Source organism: Lissotriton vulgaris, chromosome 3_1 (assembly GCF_964263255.1).
Source record: "Lissotriton vulgaris chromosome 3_1, aLisVul1.2, whole genome shotgun sequence".
Taxonomy (NCBI): domain Eukaryota; kingdom Metazoa; phylum Chordata; class Amphibia; order Caudata; family Salamandridae; genus Lissotriton; species Lissotriton vulgaris.
The window spans coordinates 1,884,130,198-1,884,151,260 of record NC_141689.1 but is presented as its reverse complement, the minus strand read 5'-3'; the positions used below and the strand labels follow the sequence as shown (position 1 = coordinate 1,884,151,260).

The 21,063-nt window shown below is 40.2% G+C and overlaps 1 protein-coding gene across 6 annotated transcripts in view; it reads right to left on the bottom strand.

Annotated features, from left to right (window-relative positions):
- GRIA2 (glutamate ionotropic receptor AMPA type subunit 2) overlaps window positions 1–21,063 on the bottom strand; it is a 531,232-nt gene that overhangs the window by 225,417 nt on the left and 284,752 nt on the right. For all 6 annotated transcript variants that reach the window (XM_086962351.1, XM_086962349.1, XM_086962346.1 and 3 more), the window contains exon 4: window positions 19,474–19,670. In XM_086962351.1, the coding sequence (XP_086818477.1) occupies window positions 19,474–19,670 (197 nt within the window). The remainder of the gene's footprint in view (window positions 1–19,473; window positions 19,671–21,063) is intronic.

The following is a 21,063-nucleotide window of genomic DNA, read 5'->3' as shown; positions in this document are numbered from 1 at the left end:
CTCTTTTGAATGAAAAAGGCGGGTTTATTGTGTACATAAACGTGGATCATTTCAAGGGCTACTATTATAACTAGGTACAGAAAAGCTCCAACAGGAGGAGTCCTATAAATAGGAGGAAGTGATAAGATGTAAATTCTAGTGCACTGCAATATGTTTCTCTAAATGAGATGTACCAAATACATGCACTGCCTGCCTATTGGCAGAGTGACCTCAACTGATTACTGACATCACAATACGTAAGTACAAGAATCTTTATTAAGTTCTCTTAAGTGAGTCTGCACCAATGCTGCAGGATTCCGATAATAATAAGCATCTGCAATTCCACTAGGTCTGGGTGGTTGCGGTGGATGTTGTGGCCCTCATGGGTATCCACGTTGCATGATCATTCTCTCCATGGCATCTGTGGGTCTTCAGGTGTGGCTTTTGACTGGGTTCCCTTTCATGCTGCAGGTAGTCATCCTGCTTAACACTAGCAAAAGGCAGGTGTTATTTCCCTGCTGCTACCGCGGCTTATCGCCTGTTTTTGGTTCGCATCGCAGGTCTGGCAGTTTGTTGGGAAAGTGGTGTTGTGGTTTTCTCATGTGTTTTTGCACGGGAGCATCCACTCTGCATCTTGTTAGGGTTAGTTGGTGGTGTCCACCGTGGTGATAAATCTTGGGACAGTTATCCCGGGAATGCAGGCGATGTCTGCAGTTTGCACCAGCTTGTGAAGGGGGTGTTAAATCTATCTCCACTTTTGATGCGTTACGGTGGGGATAATTCGGAGTTCAGTCCTTGTGAATATCCCCCTTAGTGAGTCTCTGCCTGACCTAGAGTTAAACAATTCAGCCAGATCCTGTCTCAGTCTAGCGTTGACTTCCAGGTACTTCTCACAGTTTTCTTAGAAACGATTCCTTCTTTATTTGTTAAAATAAATCACTGCTTCTTCAAATTAATTTTTTCAGACTTGTATATAGACTAGTATAATTTATTAATATTATTATTATTATTAGCAGTAGTATTGATATTAGTGCCTACATTATTATTTTAAAATCAATTTGCTACAGTTAACCTGTAACGCGTGGCATATGCCATTTGAAGTTGGTATGTTTCTCCCTCTTGATAAAATCAGGCATTCATAAGCACTGATTATATGTCCAAGTGTTAGCAGAAAAGCAATATTGACATATGGCTCCCAGTAGCAGATAGGGTATTTGCCATGAAATATGCATGGAAACAAACAGAACAGATAGACGAAGTTAACTTATTAAGGCCCTAATTACGAGCTGGTCATTATAGGATGAGATAATTATAAAAACTGATAAAAACTGGCACCAAGGTTTTCAAATGTATCAGGTGTGCTAATTATTGCCTATCATAAGTTTTTGCTTGCATAAGATGCAGTTTTTGGTCCGTACTTCACTAAAATTAGCATGTTCCGGTATTTACTTTGCTCCCCCAACCCACAAATATCAACAGGTTTGACTTGCTGATATTAATCACAAAACTCATAATTCCTTGACATGTGTGGTAGCAGGAACTACCACACATACTGGAATATTTAGGCCAACTCATAATATTGGCCTTGGAATATGGATAGTGATGCCACAAGAGGCGTGTTTCCTCTTATACACAAAGGCCCAATTCTAAGTGAAATTACAGCATAGAATTTCACTCCACCTGATTCAGAGTGGTTAGCCTTTTCATACCTGATTTTTCTGGGCAGTTTATTCGGCTGGAAATTCGTATGAGGCTTTTTTTATAGGGGTGAGTATGCAATGATCGCCACAATAAAATAAACGTGGCCTTTCCTCCCTACTCACTCACACCCTCTGTTCCTCTCACCCTATCCACAGGGGCCCGAGTACATTACCTACCACCTGCTCAGAACAATTTTCCAACTCCCTCAGTACCATGCAATTTATAATCAGCCCCAACGCGTGCCTACTTATCTAAGAAACAACTAAACACAAGAGATGCAGTGAGATGATTTGCAGCCTTTATAGGTTATGTCACATGTAACCTGGAAGGTTCAAGCTGGGGCTACGTGTGGGACCCAACCCTTAATCGATATTTCAAGATTGTTACCAGAGGTACCACGCTGTTCCCATTTGCTGGAAATATGGCAGAAGTGTGTTCTTATGGTGCAGAAAGCAAGTTATGTCATAGAAAACATGTGACAGAGGAAGCAGTGGTATCTATGGAAAGAGTATTACATTTAGCTAAGCACAAATATATACCAGTGGGTCCAGAGTGGTGAGCAGCCATCACAACTGCTTTTACAACGCAAGTCATTTCAACGACTTGCGCTGGAAGGCGCTGTTGGAAAAGGAATAGTTTAATTTTCTATTCCAACACCTTCCCTACTGTAACGTGGGCTGGAGTTGGAATAGAAAATTAAACTATTCCACTATCCAGCGCTTACAGCACAAGTCGTTGTAACGACTTGCTTTGTAAAAACAGCGTCGTAATGGCACGCGGGGTAAAAGCCTGCGTTGTAATGTCATACAACCATCAAGAGTTGCTCCTCATGCTTATTTTAGCTTGGTAAGGGTCGCAATATATCTTTGTGGTTCAGTATATCTCAGGGTGAAAATATGTGGAAGCTGAACGTTGGTCATATTTAAGTCTTGCCCTCTGAGGAAAATAATAAGGAAATTGAAAATTGTGAGTGGTGTATATAGCGTATTTAGCCACTGTAATAAAAGAGGCTTTGCTGAAGCATGTGAGGATGGCTGGAGCAAGGTAACAGGTTGTAAATAGGAGACCAGGAGAAAGGTATCAGATTTTGAAAACATTTTAGCAAGTAGCAACTACGCATTGAGGTAAGTCTTGAAATAGATATTACTTTTCACAAATGTTTATGCAGGTACATATCCTGGTGCATGAGGTTCACTTCAGTGATAAAGAGGAATGTCAGACAACAATTCTGAATGGCAGTTACTTCGAATATTGGACCTGATGTACAAAGCAATTTTACAGTCGCAAACGCTCTGATTTGTAGTTGTGACTTAAAAAATGCATTTTTAAATGTCCTAATCCCATTTCAGGAATCAGATTACGGAATCCTATAATGAGATTGTAACTCCGAACCGATTTGCTACTTGAAAGGGGCTTGTTGTAGACGTTCCTACTAAAAAACGAATCAGTATGCAGTTTATTAGTGTTTTTAAACCATAATATTGTTAGAAAACTTTGAAAAATTACCAACTCCTGAGTTGGGGTAGTAATGCATTTCCAAATGCATTTACCTTGTGAATTTAAAAAAAATGTTTGTTGTCAACACTCAAACAAACTTTTCACAGAAAGAAAAACATTCTTTTCTAATGCAGCTCAATTTCCTTTAAGAATAATGAGTGGCATTTAAAAAAGAAAGACACTATGGAAAGGCAATCAAAGCTGTCATAAACTGCTGACTTTAGTAGGCCACCATCACTCTGATGGCCACCAATAATAAAGAGTCGCAATTTGTGACCTACATCATTAATATTAGAGAAGTATGTTCGATTGTGATCAATCTGAATTGAGAGTTAACAAACAAATATATTAGCACAAAGGTCGATTAGTTAAATAGTTTGTTGGTCCCAAAAATACCAGCAGCAAATTGTGACCAGATTTTTGCGACCAGTAAATTAGTGTAAACTACAATGCCTAATTGCTGTCTGCTCATCTTTTGAGGAATGCTGGTATGGCTTTAATAGCTGTTTTTGAGCTATTTCTGGAGTTTAGCAGATATGGGTTGATAATGGAGATTTACTACTGAAATTTGGTAAAGATGATATATTTGGAATCATTGGCAATTAGCGAAACAAATACCATAATGTTATAGAAGCCTTTGTAAATTGATAATGGATAATGGTGAACATTCAGATCATATTGGGATTAGACCCTTTGAAGCCTAGTTATATTGTGCACAGGATGGTATCTTATATTATCTACAATTTTAAAGGCAACTGAAGGGGTAAAAGAAATTGTTATGGAAAGAGAAGGGCAGATGATTGGGGGAGTCTGCATAAAAAGGAACAGGGTGGATATTTTGGCTCTGTAAAGCATTCATTGCCTTAATATGCCTTTGACCCTATAACTATAGGTTAAAATGTCCATAGTCTTTATAAAGTTTTCATCATTCTGGGGTCAATAAAATGAGTATCGATGAGTTGAGTGATAATAAATATCAGTTGCTTAATGCCAAGCAACCACTGCTCCTTACAAATATTTTTTTTTATATACAAACAGTGCAAAAGACGATGTAGTCACAAATAACAAGATCACACGTTATGTGTATATGTGGGTGTAACTGGGGTAATTACTCTAATTACCTCAAACACTTCTTGTAACTATGCCCAAATACGTGAGAAGGGTAATCCAGTATTTAACGTTATTTTCTTACTGCAAAATATACCGTTGCATCCAAAATGGTAAGAAAATAGCATCTAATGCTACAGGAAATGAAAAGCAGTAGCTAACAGCCGCTTGCTCTCTCTTAGGGGCTTTTTACCAAGGGCCTTATCGCCGCTTTAGCTGGAATTTTTCCTGCTAAAACGGCGATATTTTTAACGGCCTATTACCTAGCTGTCGCTAACACCAGTTAACGACAGCTAGTAGGAGATAGCGATCAACTTGGGGCCCACTTTGCATGTCAGCAATAATTATCGCTAATGACATGCAAGGTGGGCGTGCTAAGATGTTAGCGACTGGAAACAGTCGCTAACATCGCCATCTCCTATTACCTACTTTTGGAAATATTCACGCTAAGCACGAATATCTCCAAAAGCTAAAGCCTGCCCAGAGCAGTTCTTAGCCATGTTATCCAATGGTAGGTGGATAACATGGCTAAGAGCATTAGCTCGGTAATGCATGAATATCGCTGACTTTTTAGCGATATTCATGCATTTCGGCCGATTTTTATCGGTTTGGAGATAAACCTTGATAATAGCAAGGTTTCGAAGCGATAAAATAGGCGAAGCACGGCGATAAAATTATAGCCGCTAACCAAGCTTAGCAATAATTATCGCTTATTCTTGGTAATATGCCCCTTAGTTTGGTGTTCCTGTGCTCCTATAATATGATATTTGCCCCAAATTACTCTTAATTACTCAAGGTGGCTTAATCGTTTAATTTTCATAAATTTGCATCACAAGAGTAATGTATTTCTACTGAAATTGTGAATCTTCCAACATTAGTAACAATTCACCCATGCCTAGTTATTGGTCACATTTGGGTAAATCAAAGGCAATAACTGCCCCTTCTGAAACTAAGCCCAGGTTGAATAAAAATATTGGAAGAAGCAGAGTGCAGGGGCAAGGAGAGCATATTAGAGAGAGTGATGAAGAAGCTAGAGTAATGATTATGTTGAGAAAAGAAAAGCCACAAAGGCACGTAATTGAGAGGTGAATAGATGTAAGTCGTCAACTAAAAGGACAAGGGTAACCCAATAAACCCTTGAGAGTATAAAGTAAAGTAAATACCAAACAAGGGTATCATTTAGTGAAGTATTCAAGAATTAATTATTGTTTTCATCAAAACGACAGATGGGTAAGCATACATTGTGGGGGACTATGAATGAAGAATAAATTAAACACAAATATAATGCAAATATATGACAACAAGCTTACATATGATATAAAGTTAATTAACAAAAAAACAAAGAAGCATCAAAGACCACAAATAACTGAATCAAGGTGGACACTTTTTAGCAAACAGCACATAATGTCAGACAGAGGAGGACAATTAATGGTAAGTTCAGTTATAGTTATCTCTAGTAACTATAACTTGTACTGTAAAGTAACTATAATGTGTGCCCCTGCCATGCACTATAACTACGACTTGTGAATTTTGCTGCTTTTGGTAACTTAAAATTGCATGTTGTAACCAACATTCTCACCTAACTATAACTTCACCTTTGTTTTCTTTCAGTGAATTTCTAAGGTTTAAAAAAAATGTAAAGTAACAACATATTATTACAATTCCTAACTGTAACATAACTTTAAACTTTGTTTTTTCATTGAACTTCAATGTTTTTAATGTAAAGTAAGATGTTGATTTTTGTGTGCAAAGTGGGTTTAGACACAGGGCTAGGCTCTGCGCCCAACCTCCAGCGAGTGCCCTACCCTTCACACTTGGTGGCCACGCCCAGCATTCAAACTCTTGCTGAAACCCAAACCCCCAGTGCACTCAACCGTGTATGGCGTGGTGCTGGGCACGGCTGACTATGTGATGTTACAATGCAAAGGAAGTTATTTTAAGTAAGGCAGACTTACTGTCTTTGTCAAAGGGTCAGAACTCCAAAATATAAAACTTGGGCCTATTGGCTTTCTAAAGGGGTCAGCAATTAACATATAAAGCAGATGTATTAACTTTGTCAAAAATCATCAATGATTATAATGAAATGTGCATTATAATTATTGATGATTTATTAATTAAATTACACTTTACCATGTTTACTAAAAGTGGTTGTCATAAAGAAATGTAACAAAGATTTATATACAAAAATCAACATGTCTTTGAGTCTTTCTATAACATTTTCAACCTACAAAATGCAGCGATGAAAACAACCATAGGAGGGCCCTGCACTGCAGATAAAAGACAAAGAGCACAAGTTCAGAGTGCTTTAAAAATATATAGTAAGCTCTCCTGGGGACATAGATTCAATAATCCAGGAGACTTACTATTTTTTGCTTTTATTTAAATATTGCTGTGGCCCTGCTGCACTCCTTGCCACATTGAAGGGGGTGTGGGGGGCAAATCCCCCACATCCACACCTGCTCCCCTCTTCTGTGTTTCTGTAGACACACATTTGGCACTGGCATGATCCTAAGGCAGAATTCACACATTTGCATGGGAAGTAGCACCATGGTGATGAAGAAACACTTTACCTTTGCATGTGTGCTGTACTACAGGTGAGGGCGCAGAAGCAAATGAAGAGAATGCCTTTTAAAGGGTGAAAGGATGTTCTATAGATCCTCCAGACATCCCCCTGCAGGGTGAAGAAGTCACTCACTGCATGAGGATCCCTGTCTCCCTATAAACTGCAGGCTTGGTGCCCCAAAATGGAGCAAAAAGAAAGCCGCTTGTTTCTAACACCTGGTCTGCTTGAAGTAATTTGCTGCCCTTATAGCAGGTGCAAGTTCAAGCAAATTCATTGTGATAGGGCACATTGATCCATTCTAAATCTGGTGCACCCAATCAAACATTCACAATGGAACAGCCCAGGGACACGATCCCTGTCTAAAATATGGGCTAATGTAACTCATTTAAGTCTGATAAATGTTGGAATATTTGGAGTTCCTGTCTTCTTTTCATGGTAGCTGATGTAAAATTATTCTGATTTGGAAAGTAGCAGAAATTGTGTCTCACAGGTTAGAGCTTTTTGCGTTTTTAACCATAAAACAATAAGAAGGAGATAGAAATAGGCCATGGTGGGGGCTCAGTGAAATGAGGGTGGCCTTCCCCCAAACCAGGCATTTGAGACATCACTTTGCATGTTGGGCTTTATACTTGTACGATCCTGTACATTCCATTATCTAAAACTGTGTTAGCATATAGGGCAGAACGAAGTAAAGGCAGTAGACACCTGTTTTTTTCCTGAAGGTCCACGTTACAATGCCAGCATGAACTCTGTGAAAAATGGCCATCTTTTGTGTGGTGTACCCCCTGCTTTTCGCCTTCTCTGGTTTTGCAGGCTTTAGAACTCTGTTCACTTCCCCCCTGCTACCATTAGTAAGGTGCCAGTAATCCACCTATAAAACATTATTGAATTGGCATAGTCCTAACTGTCATACTTAATTTGCCTGTAAATCCCTAGTATATGGTACAAACTGTACCCAGGGCCTGAACATTACATGCCACTGGTGTACAGCATCTATTGCGTGATCCACTACAGTAAACATGTTTTGAGGCCAGCCACTGTAGTCTGACTGCAGCAGTGTGAAAACTACAATTTGACCAGTCCAAATAAACTTCCTTTTAAAAAATGATTTGTTACACTAAATGGGTCTTGGTATTTAAAAGAAGGACATGTGGAAATTTGCTGTGAACTGTTAGAAGTCTTGCTGGCCGATAAAGTAACTCTGGGGCATTAAATATTGGTTTTGCTGGTTCCAGTTTTTAAGGAGCAGGTAGAAATATAATTTAATATCCCTTTTTAATATTTAAATTCCAGCTCTATGATGAAGTCGGGTTTTGTTAGAAAGTGGATTATTAGTAGTGATAAGTAGTGACATACCACAAGTAATAAGGCCACAAACTTAATAAAAGGTTCAGTAAAGGTCTCAATAAATGAATCCCTTGCTCAACCCTGGGTAGCTGGCAACGAGCAGACAGGTGTGACTTAGGAGACAGGTGTGTGAAGCATTTAAAAACATCAATACATTAAATAAGTAAAACACAACACAAAACAAAAATCCAACTTCAATTTATAAAAAATAGATTATAATTTTAATAACAAATAGACACCAAAACAACAAAAACCCAATGTAGGGAACCAGAGATATTTTTAGAGAATAAAAGCAAAACTAGCACATAGAAGCAAATAGCACTCAAAGGGTTAAAAAAAGGTTTTGATGGGCCAGGACAAAGTCAAGAGTGCTTTACACTTACTTCCAGAAGTGTTTCTTGATGCAAGAAAGTGGCCCACAGTACCAGCCAAGGGTTTAGATGTTCTGGTTTGCCTCTTGGGATCTGGGACAACAACAACTCACACAATGCACCTGGGCTGCATAATTCAAAGTTCCCTGAGGGTACAATGGGCGTGTGTGCCCACTTTTTGCTCCCCCAGGACACTTTGGTATTACAGAAATGGCGCACATATAGGCCCTAATTTGGATGTTTATTGGAAAGCCTACAACCGACATCCAAGGTTTCAAATCCGACCGCCGTATTACAATGAGGCGGTCAGATTAGAAACCGCCTGGTCAGTCTGACTCAAGCAGCCCGTCCGACAATCGGAAGAAGAGCATAATCCATTATGGATGGCTTTTACGCCATCCGGATTATGATGTCGGTTTCCTACATGCTTTTCATGTTGGGCTGTCCAACATGGAAATCCTGTCAGAAAGTACCTTTGGTGGCCCTTCTCAGGGCCCCTCTTCTTCCACAGCCTCTGGTTGTGGGCCGAGCGGTCATCTATGATGCCCCCTTGTAAATCCCTGCACCGTATGGCAGGCACCATGAGGTGCCTTCCTCACAGTGCAGGGATTTACAGTGACCTCCATTTCTCTATGGGAGCTTGTGCTGCGGCCGGTTTCCAGCTGCTGCACAAGCTCCCATAGGGAAATTGGAGTCTGTGACCGCACCATGCGTGGTTGCATCATAATTGCGGTTTTGAACTGCAGACTCAAGGTCAGTTGGTTCTGAAACCGCAATAATGTTGGTCCAACAAACATCTAAATTGGGGCCATAGTGCCAGCGCTATCACTAATACCTAGTATCTTTATTTGCATGGAGGCATGGCCCTCAAGCAAATGAGGGAATCCCTCTGGGCCTAGGCCACATTATAGTCGCAGGCACGGAGGCAAAGAAGCTGTCAGGAATCGCACTGAGAGTGCGCCACCTCAAATGTGCTGCACTGTCAGTGCGCCTTTTGATGGCAGCCCTCAAGAAGAGAGCGAACCTTTTTCAGATGGGTGCAGTCACTCACTGCACCCACCTGTCAGGAAATCTCAAATCCCCTTTTAAAGAAGAGCTGCCACCTGCACAATGAAACACAGAGTGGCTGCTACACAGCCGCTCCGTATTTCACATGAATGAGGGCAGTGTATTCTAAATATTATAGCGAACTCTCCTTGTTTTTGCCGAGTGCACCTTTTGAAAAGTCTACTCAGTGCTAACAATGGGAGTACCCTGTATTCTATAATACCGCCCCAGATCACCTTATGGAACTTTTTACAAAAGTTGCTTCAAACTTCTGGAACTTCTTTCCCTTAAGTTCTTCCTTTAGGGTTCAAAGTGTCCACAACACCAACCTAGGGGTCTAGAATCTCTGAGATGGTCCTTAGGATGTTGGAACTACAATGCTCACAATGCACCTGGCCAAATCCTTAAAAGTCCACTAGACACACTCCAAGATGGGGACTCTTGGTGGAGATGATGCAGGTGGGCTCTATTAACCTGTAGCTTGCAGGGAATACACTCCTTAATTCTTCTTGAAGCAAGGCAAAGTCCTTAGGGCTGTAGTACCAGATTGTGTAACAGGTGCAGTTCTTCAGAGTGCATTCCTTTGAGTGCAGATCCAGATTCCAGCAGTGCAGTCCTTCTTCTCCATGTAGTTTCAGGCAGCAGATCTGAGAAGCTATGCAGCTCCCCCATATTTATTCACAGTTTCTGGGCATCACACATGGGGCACCCCTGACCAATGGGATGAAGGGTGCCAGCCAAGTGTATGACCACTTTCTCTAAGTGTGGCATATGTTTGTCCCAGAAAGCACCATTCGCTCAAAATCCAACAAGAAGAAGGTTTCTCCTTTGGTGTTATCTGGCTAATCACAACCCACTGGTGTAGCTAAGTTTCACTAACACACCCCTTCCAGCCCTCTAACTAATTTAATTACTGAAGCTCCTCTGTGGCTGGGGGTACAGGGTCATTCTGTGCTGATCCCAATCTGTCATTCTCCCTTTGAAGACTAGATTGGCTCCTCCACCCTCTTCCTGCCTTTTGGTTTCTGCAGATAAAGTTCTCCACCCTCAGGAAAACCATTGTCTGCCCTGACAGGACACTTCACACCGCATCAAGCAGTTCTGGTTCAACTTATTTTCTGCAAAAGTCACTGCAAATCTAACAGTGGCAAGTTGTCTGATTTATCTTAACTATTAATTAGATACATTGAAGTATATTTTTAGGTGGCTCCTGTCAATATTTATACTTAAATACAATATCTGAATGTTAGCCTATGGTGCCATTCACTACAATGGGAGAAAATGGAATCGGCAGTTTGCCTCTCACCAGGGCTTACAAAACATCTTTTATAATGTCCCTTCTTATAGTTGCATGGCACCCTAGCACTGGGGCACCTAAGGGACACCTTAGGGGTGACATACATAAAAATGAGGTAGATTAATATTTGGGAAGTACCTTTAATTCCAAAGTTGAATGTGTGTATAATTACAATTTAAAAGCAGCCTGCAAGGCAAGGCTGGCTTTTAAAACGATAGCAGGCAATGTAATAGTGGAAAACTACTGGGCCTCTAAACCTCCCTTCCCTAATATATACTACGGAATTATAGGTAGTCTGAATCCCCCTTGCCTTTTTATATATTAGGTACTTATAGGGGTCTTTCATTGCCAATTATATATATACCTAGCCATGCACTTTTATTCAGAGCACAGGCCCTGGATCAAGTTAGCAGAGCCCAGGACACAATTAGAGTCCGAAAACATGCACCAAGTAGTCAAAATGTAGGAAAAAAGTGGGCGGACTCTGCAAACAGATTTGTCACAGATTTTAATAAATATTATAGAAAGCAATTTTTAGAAAGTTACTTTTTGCTGTCTAAAGCCTCAGGATGTTAATTAACCCCCAGCTGTGGCCCTTTGAGTGCTTGGCCCTGAATATGATGTGAAAACTGCTCCCAGAGCAAAGACAAAGGCCTGGGTGTGGGGAGTTGTTTTGGCAACCCTGGCAGAATGGCCATTTGGGTTGTACCCAGGAACGTAATTGTTGTTATGCTAAGTGTATTTGTTAAGTACATTATCACCCACGGGGGTATCCTCGCACTGAGCAGGTGTGTGTGCTTACCTATGATAGGTTGGTTAATTAAAAAGCCAGTCCTTTGGCTTCTAGTGGAATTGAAGGAGAGAGGGGGGGGCTCTGATGTGGAGTGGGAGACCATTCCATGCTTTAGCAGCGATGTAAGAGAACACCCATCCGCCTGATCTGGTTCTGTATATGCGTGGGATGTGTGCAAGTAGGAGTTCTATGAATTATAGGTGTTTGGGTGGTTGGTGGAAGGAGATATGACTGTTGGGGTAGGTGGAGCCTAAGTTGTGTAGTGCTTTGAATGTGTGTGTGAGTATCTTGAAATGAGCTCATTTATGTATCAGGCGCCAGTGGAGATCCTTGAGGTGTGGTGTGATGTGAGTTCCTTGCAGAGGTTAAGGCTAAATCTGGCTGCCAATTTCTGGATGGTATGTAGTCTTCTAGTGAGTTGCTTGGTGATTCCAGCATAGTGGGTGTTCCAATAATCCAACTTGTTGGTGACTAGGGCATGAATGACAGTTTTCTTAGTATTGCTTGGGAGTCATTGGAAGATTGTCTCCAGAATCTTCAGTGTGTGAAAGCAAGATGAAGTGATGGGGTTGACTTATGTGGTTATCTCCATTTTGCTATCATTGATTATTCTGATGTTCCTGACCATTATAACAAGAAAAGTCCCTGCTTGAATAATCACATTTTTTGACTGGTTCCCTAATATACAAAACAAGCTGAACTGCAATGCAAGTAAGTAGTCCATGGAAATGCCAAAAAGCATATTGCAACTACCTTTCAGGTGTATTCCACATACTAAATTGTTGGAAATTACCCTTTCTGCAGGGTTAGCTGCAAACTTCTTGCCTTCCTCCTCCCTTTTTTTGCAGACCTTATTCATGTTGGCTTTAGGACTCTATGCATTTTAGCACTGCTAACCAGTGCTAAAGTGGATATGCTCTCTCCCTTAACTGTGGTAACATTGGCTCAGCCAACATTGGCATATTTAATGTACCCATATTTCCCTAGTAAAGTGTACTAAATGTGCCCAGGGCTTGTAAGTGAAATGCTAATAATGAGCCTGCAGCACTGATTGTGCCACCCACTTAAGTAGCTCTTGAAATTCTGCCTCAAGCCTGCCACTGTAGAGCCTGTGTGTGCAATTTACACTTCCATGTTGACATGGCATTTAAATCCCCTTGCCAAGCCTTACTCACCCCTTTTATTCCATATAGGTCACCTCTAAGGTAGCCCCTAGGTAGCCCATAGGGAAGTGTGCTGTGTTAGTAAAGGTGGGATGTGTACCTTTAAGTTTTGCATTCCTTGGTATTATAAAAACACCTAAATTGGAGCTTACCAGAAACCCAGTTTCTAATACAAATATCTCTGGAACACCAAGAGGAAAGAATGTAAGGACTTTCACAATCAGGTTGTAGAAAAATATTGCTTTATAACTAAAACTGGAATCCCACATATAGTCATCAGCGATTTTAATTTGAATCTGGCCAACCATTTGGGAAGGAGATGCAAAGAAAAAAGAACATTTCCAATCCAATCCAAATCTCCAAATTTAGTTTGGTCAATGAACCAGACCATGAACTACTTGGAAGCCCTTGGTGTCTGGGCGCTAAATGGTCACTCCCAAGGAGACACCCCAACTAGCGTGAAAAGAAAATCTCATAAAAAGAAGTCTGTGTTAGACTACACATTTGTATACTTTCAATTATTTCACAAGATCCTGTCACATAATACAACCACAAGGTGCGAGAGTGACCACTCCCCACAGTCTATCAGGAACACAAGTTATAATGTGAGGGTGCAGGTATACAAATCAATTGGCAGAAAATATCCTGGCACCCACTAGAAAGAGTCAGAAGGAATAAACTTTCATCAGCCCACTATGGGGCCTGGAAACGGTCTAGTGTATCAACAGTTGGGATTCGCAATCCCCATTCACTGCTTGGCGCAAGATGCAAGAAGAACTCAAAGCCACCTTCATAACATCAAACACCCGACCCCTACTCTTGTTACGACCAAAGAACCAAATCTGGCACTTAAGTACTCCTAAACAACAGTGAAGGGACAAGGACATTAGATCCATCAATCTTCATCTTGATCCCCAGGCACAAATGAAACTTTGAGAACTACAAAATGCCTAAAACAAGCAGTCTGGGAACCGAAAAGGGCACAAGCTGACCAGTACTGGATCAACATAATGTACGTCAGTAAAAACAACTAAAAATAACTCTGGTCCCTATTAATTGTCTAGACACATACTCTACGGGCTCAGCAGGCAGCAATGTAACACAAAAAGGATGGATCACTCTTATAAGCTCCCTACATGACACGCAAGATGCGAATGTGCCCTATACATACCAAAAATCAATCTAGTACACCTTTCTCTCAAGGGGAAAAGCAGAGGGAATGGTCCCCACAGCCCGAATGGCTTCCCTGGGGCCATATTTAAAGAAGACCGAGTTTTGGTGCACCCACTTCCATACCTTGTATAATTTCTGTTTAGCAGGAGAAACAATCTCAGATCATCGTGAGGCTCTGTTTATCAGCCAATATACAAGAGAGAGGGCTATGCCTCCCTTGATAGCTACAGCACGATTGCTCTTATGGACACAGGCTCCAAAGTCTTTGCAGGCCTTATACTGGCTGAACTGGAAGAATGGGCTGAAAAGGAAAACCTAATTCCATTTAATCAAACAGGTTTTAGACCAAAATCCTGCACTACAGACTAACTGGTTGTCCTTAATATGATCGTGGTGAAATGCTTATAAAACTACTTTGTGGATTTCTCCAAAGCCTTTGATCACATTAACCAAAATCTATTATGGAAGAAGCTGATCTATTGGAATATTCCTACAAACCTTTTACATGTGATCCAGCTCCTGTAATCTAATAACTGGGCTCAGGTCAAGTTTGGTCAGAATAACGGTTTGATTGGCAAAATTCCAATAAGGAGAGGCTTGAGTCCTACCAACAATTCTTTCTAATCTCTTCCTGGAGGACCTAGCATACACCTAGATGCAGCCAATTCCCACCCTCTAAGCTTCGGTTCTTAAAGAGTGTCCTCACACCAATATGCTGACAACCTAGTTCTGAATCCTGATGAATCTGATTAAGATTGGGCTACAAAGATAAATTATCTTAATCTCTACTGCATCAAAGATTAAATTACCATCAACCTCACAAAAACTCAAGTTGTGGTGTTTAGTAGGATGATCAACAAGAACAGGAGTTGGTCATTGGATGGGCAATCTATTCTTCGAAGCTCGTCATATAAATATCTTGGCATCTGGCTACAATATCAGCTGTCATACCAACTTCATCATAACTCACTGTACCAAGAATTGCCTCCTTGATTTCAGCATTTCAATTAAAACATCACAAACTACAAAGCTCAAAATTCCTTCAACTGCTTATAAGAAATAAAAGCAAAGTACATCCTAACACTCAGCTAGGGGACAGAAGCATTTCCAGGAAAGTTTGGGGCTTTTCTTAACTCTGAACAAAGTAAGGTATTCAGTCACCTGTTCCATCTCCCCAGAACGCGTCGCCTTCTTAGATTTGACTTCAATCTAAGAAGTTTCCAATAGGTTCACCAGCAACCCCTTTTTTGCCATCCATGACACAGGACATAACAAATTTAAATATTTATTGTTACTTCAAAGATACTGCCAAACCTCTTGAACCCACTACCAATTTCCAGATAATCTCTTCCAGTAAAACTGTCCATTTTCCACTGTCCTCCAGGTCCTCCAAGATGTTTTAGATAGACACAAAAACATTGCCGTATTTGGCCCTCTATGAAGACCCAAGGAATGAAAGAAATTAAATCCTTCGTATTTAATTAACGCTTTGCAACTCTAATGGTGGTGTCAAAATATTAATCATAATTTTTGTGATTCGCAAGAAAAGGGGGATGCCTTTTTTTAATGCACCTTTCCCTTGCAAATCACATAAAGTCACAAAGCAAATATTGTGATTCACAAATACATTTGCGAATCACAATGTACCTTGATATGAGTGTTTGCTTTTTTGTGGACTACTGGCTTTGTCAGTGTACAAAGGCTTTGTTTATGGGTCCCCTATTTAGAGAAAGATTGTTTACATGGAATGAGAAGAATGAACTATACCATATAATGACACATTAAATAATATGTTCATGTTTTTAGAGTTATTCACTCAAATCCTCATATGTTTTCAGAATCTGTCTGCTCTCCGGGCCACTCCTAGCCAGTTACTAAGAAAACAGCTTGTAGAAAGACTCTTCGATATTTTGGGAGGTGTTTGAAGATGCTCAAGTATAATTCAGTTTCCACTACCCTGATAAGACAATGTCATCATTGTTCGGCAATGTAATTGCCTTGTTTTAGTTTTGATTATCACAGCTGTAGCATCAACATCTTGTCTTTAATTTGTATCCCTTATAGAATATTTGTAAATGTTTTAAATGATTGTACACTCAGGTCCAGATGTACCACCCTGCCAAATTGCGTCATTTTGTTACTCGCAATTTGTGAATAGGAATGTACAACAGTGTCTCAGACACTGTTTGTGATTCCCAATGGGGTCGGAAATTGCCTGCCTCATTAATATTCATGAGACTGGTGCAATTTGCGACCCCATTAGGAATGGCTAGCACTCCCAGGGATGGTGGCCTGTTGGGGTCAGCAGACCACCATGTCTGTCACTGCTTTTTAAATAAAGCATTTTTGTTTTAAATCCATTAATTTTCCTTAAAGAAAAATGGGATGCATTTAAAAAAAGAAAAATGAAGCGTTACAGTTACATTTTTTAACAGTAGGCAGCGGTCCATGGGACCACTGCCTGCTCTTAAAAAATATTTTGAATGCCAGGGGCCCATACCTGTTTGCGAGTAACTTACCACCTACTTTAAGTAGGTGGTACACTGTGAGTGCAGAGCAATGGTACTTACCATTGGGACACACTTTTAGCCAGGCACACCCTTAGCACAACCCTTCCTAATAGCGAGTCTCAAAACCTATTTTGCGAGTCGGTTTGTACATGGTTCAGACTCATTTTGCAGTCGCAAACAGGCCGATTTCCTATTTACGACTGCAAAAAATGGTCATACATCTGGCCCTCAGCTTTGATACAACCCTAGGCTTACAGTACGAATACAAAATACTCTCTGTGCCAACCCCATTTGGGTAGTCCACAAAACGGGTCGAAGCTCAGATTTTATGAGGATCAGATCTCTGGCCCTGTGTTCTCTACTCAAATGCTTCTTGTTCATTCCAAAAGCTATCTCTCTAGAAAACAAGCAGTGATTCATCTATGAATAGCTTTTGCTTTTCTGTGGGTCAAGGCAATAGTTTCGAAATGTTGCTCACCACCATTATTGAATGACTAAAATTCTGGAAATGTTTGTAAATTTAGACTGATGATCTGCACTGCAATTTCAACAGGTCGTGTTTTATGTAATTCATTGCCAGAAACGTGATCTGGTTTGAGCCTGGCCACCACGATAGGTCTCTCATCCACCTTCCCTTTTTGCACCCATTGAATGCATTGTACTGAGGCATCACTTATTTGCTGCTATTGACGAGAATGTCAATTGGTTAGTTGTAAAGATCGTTGTAAATGATGAAGCGTATTTACATATTACTTCAGGGGTGAAGGTGGAGGCATGTCACCCCACTGCTCTCCGAGCAGGAGAAAGGAAAAAAATGATAATAACCCTTTTATAATCATTTTATTTTTCTATACTGGCTAGGTTAGGGTGGGGATGGGGTCATAGGGGGAGGAGTAGTTTGCACTGCCTAAGTGTGCATGTCTGTTTGTCTGGCCACCATGCTGCATTACACAGCTTAGAGAAGAACATGCCCAGGCTCCCATTCCCAGCATTGCAGCATTGTGACTGGCTTTGTGGAGAGAGCCCTTGTGCTTCCTGCTTCTGCCGATGCTGAGGAGAAGGCAGCGTGGGGAAGGGACCAAACCGAGGAGAGCCGGCAGCCGACAGAAGCTATGTGTTTTAAAAAAAACAAATTGTCATCACCCCGCCCCACCAACCCTTTCCATGCCAGCTGCCATTATATTACTTTTGCTCCTTGAAATGGTTCAAAGTCAACTGTCTATCCTGCACCAACTTTACACAGGTGAAAAGTATTAGTCTATAGATGTGGTATTTACATCCTTTCTCTCCTCACATGTTCTGCAATTGAAGGTCACACTGCATGAAAAATATATATTTCAATCTAATGCATTGCAGCAAAAAATATCTGAATGTAACCTACATCAATTTCCTTTAATCATTGGATTGCCCATGTATGCGCGTCGAAAAAAAGATGAGCATACCGTTTATATGTTCATATCGTTGCTCATAATCAAGTGCACTGCCAAAACACACCTCTTTCCACATGCTCTAACATTCAGGTTATCTATGAGCTGGAAGCTCATGGTCCCAAACCAATTTTTGCTCAACTAAAGTCTACTTAGGGCGACAAGAAAAGCAACTTTTATGTACAAATTCACCATTCTAATACACAGAATCACACATTCTTTGGATTTTAATCTCATACATTACTCTTACAAAATCTAAAAATCTGCCAGCATGGTGAGGTTTTTCACATGGAGGAAGAGGACTGGGAAATAGGCATTGGGTGGCCCTGTGAATTTTTGTGGCCATCTACAAACATTTAAGTGTGTCAAAGTGTGTCTATGCTTCTTAAAGGCATCTGAAGGGGCCCTTTCAGAAAAGTGATGAGACACCATAGTATTCACCGAAGGTGTTGGGGAAGGAGTTTCGTCAAACGAGAAATCATTTCTCTGAGGTGAAACTATTCAATATGTGTAAAATATTTGCAAAATATGTACTTTTAAGAGTACGTCTATGGGTGAAACCTTGAAGTCATTACAAACTATGGGGCATATTATCAACAACTAGGGATATTTATCGCTAAATAAGCTTAGCAAATTTTTTTTATCGCTGCGCATTGCCGGATGTTATTGCAGAGATAACGTGCTATTAGGAACGTTTATCTCCAAAGCGATAAAATATCCGGCGATAGCGGTGAAATGCGTGAATATCGCTGGAGATCCAGAGATATTCAGGCATTATCGCTAACAGGGACCTGCGTTGATGATAGGCGATAGCGATGTTAACGACTGCTTTCAGTCGCTAACAGGTTGGGTACGCCCACTTTGCATGTCATTAGCGATAAATATCGCTATCACCTAAAAGCTGTCGCTAACTGATGTTAGCGACAGCTTGCTAATAGGGTGAAGAAATTATCGTCGCTTTGAGGCCGAAAACGGCCGCAAAAGCGTCGATAATTTCATTTCGCCTGCCTTGGTAATATGCCCCCAAGTCCTCTTTCCAACTGCCCTGCAAGTCTTGATTCATGTACAAACGCTCGTACATGGCCAAATCCTGATTATAACTGTTTCACAAAATAATGCACCACAGGGGCTTTTGCCAGCATAATGTGTACCAGGTTAGACCAGCCTGGTGTCAAACAGCATACCACATCATATCAAATTCACACAGAGATGAAAGAGAGGATTTAAAAATGCATCCAGTGGTATCAGTATGTATGGGGTGCACAATTAACAACAGGAATTGTGTACAAGGGATAATACGGTTTGTAAGCTGGGTCATACATTCAAATAAGTGGCTTCATAGCTTTCAATCAAACCTTCACAACAAGATTTTCTTATATTGAAAGGAGAATCATCTGCCTTAGCTTACATATGATTGTCAACTATATATCTCTACATCTAACCATACACACACTTCACACATGTGTATTCACAAACTGAAAAAAGAGGTGTGCCATACCTGATCCACAATGTCATTCACTTTGTCCCTCTCACAGTCCAGGATCACTCTCCTTTCCTTTTTGATCTCTAAGTCTTGGAACAGTGATCGGTATGTTTCATCTTTTCTGTCATTATTAATGTTCCCTACATTGATTGCTGTCACCAGCCACTTTTTCTCTGCTGCAGAATCCAGCACAGCTTGCAGGGTTGATAATCCTAGAAATTAAAACATATGATTCATGAAGCTCACGACCAAGGCAACGTAAGGATCTCTATCTATTCACTTAAAAACATTTTAAATGAAGTTATGGTTGGAACTCATTAAATAGTATAACGTACATTTAAAAATAACTTCTGAAAATCACTGAAAAAGTACAGTTAATATAAAGTTATGGTAAGAAGACATATAAATTGAAAAAAGTACAGTGACCATACAGTCCTGGTGTAAAAGAATACATAGAAAGCACTGACATATGCCAGTTATGGTTAGGTAAACTGATCACCCTCATCGTGCACTGCTTATGACCTCACATATGAAATCACTGATTAAATGTTACATAACATCATTGGTGTAATCTCTGATGACATCTCAAATGACATCACTAATTACATAATCCAACTGTACCACTCTTCTCTTTCTGTTTTATTGAGAAAATCAGTATCTACATACCTAATGTATGTTAATATGAAACACCAGGGAATGGGCAGTGGCCCTATGGCTAAAACCACCCGGAAAGCACCTGATCTCATCTGATCTCAGACGTTAAGCAGGGTCGGAAATGGTTAGTATCTGGCTGGGAATACCAGGTGCTGTAGGCTTTGGCTGATGTTTTTAATGAATTTCCATTGATGCAACAATAAAGGAAGAAACGCAACTGGATTGTGCCCGAATTTCTTACTCTCTAATTGTGATATAACTTATTATAACGTATCACCTCTGTCCTTCTTATGTGGTGCAGCTTTTTTTTCGCTTTTATAGTTAATGCAATGTATTAACTAAAGTACTGCACAAATGAATTGCTTATTTGTTATAGAGTTATTAAACCATTAATAGCTCTACATATAAAATGTCAATATAAATTCACCAAGTAACAAAAGTGTAACCTCTACTCCAGAAATATAACTCTGCATAATGTTAATGCATCTACAAGCATTTAAAAACGATTAAAACGAATGCATTATTGTGACCCAGAGCCAGGGTTATAAAACCTTATACAAAAAATGGCCAATGACTCGACATTTAGCATTGTCACACAATCACCTTCTTTAAATGGAACGACCGCCATATTGTACCACAGAACTTCTGTAACAAGTGAAACACTCATCTTGCTACTACAATATATGTGCTATCATATACAGACACAACAATGTGATATGGCCACTCCACCAGTGTCAATCGATCATATATCCCTCATTAAACACAAGCAAACAAATACATTTACTCAATATACAAGCTTAAACAGATGTATAAAAATATACCTTATCAACCTCTAGCACAGAGTACATGGCATAAAAACCTATCGATCTGCCTCATTACGTTAAAACACACAGTACAACATATGTCTATATAAACAATATATTAATATAAAACTGTTAAACAACAAGAGAT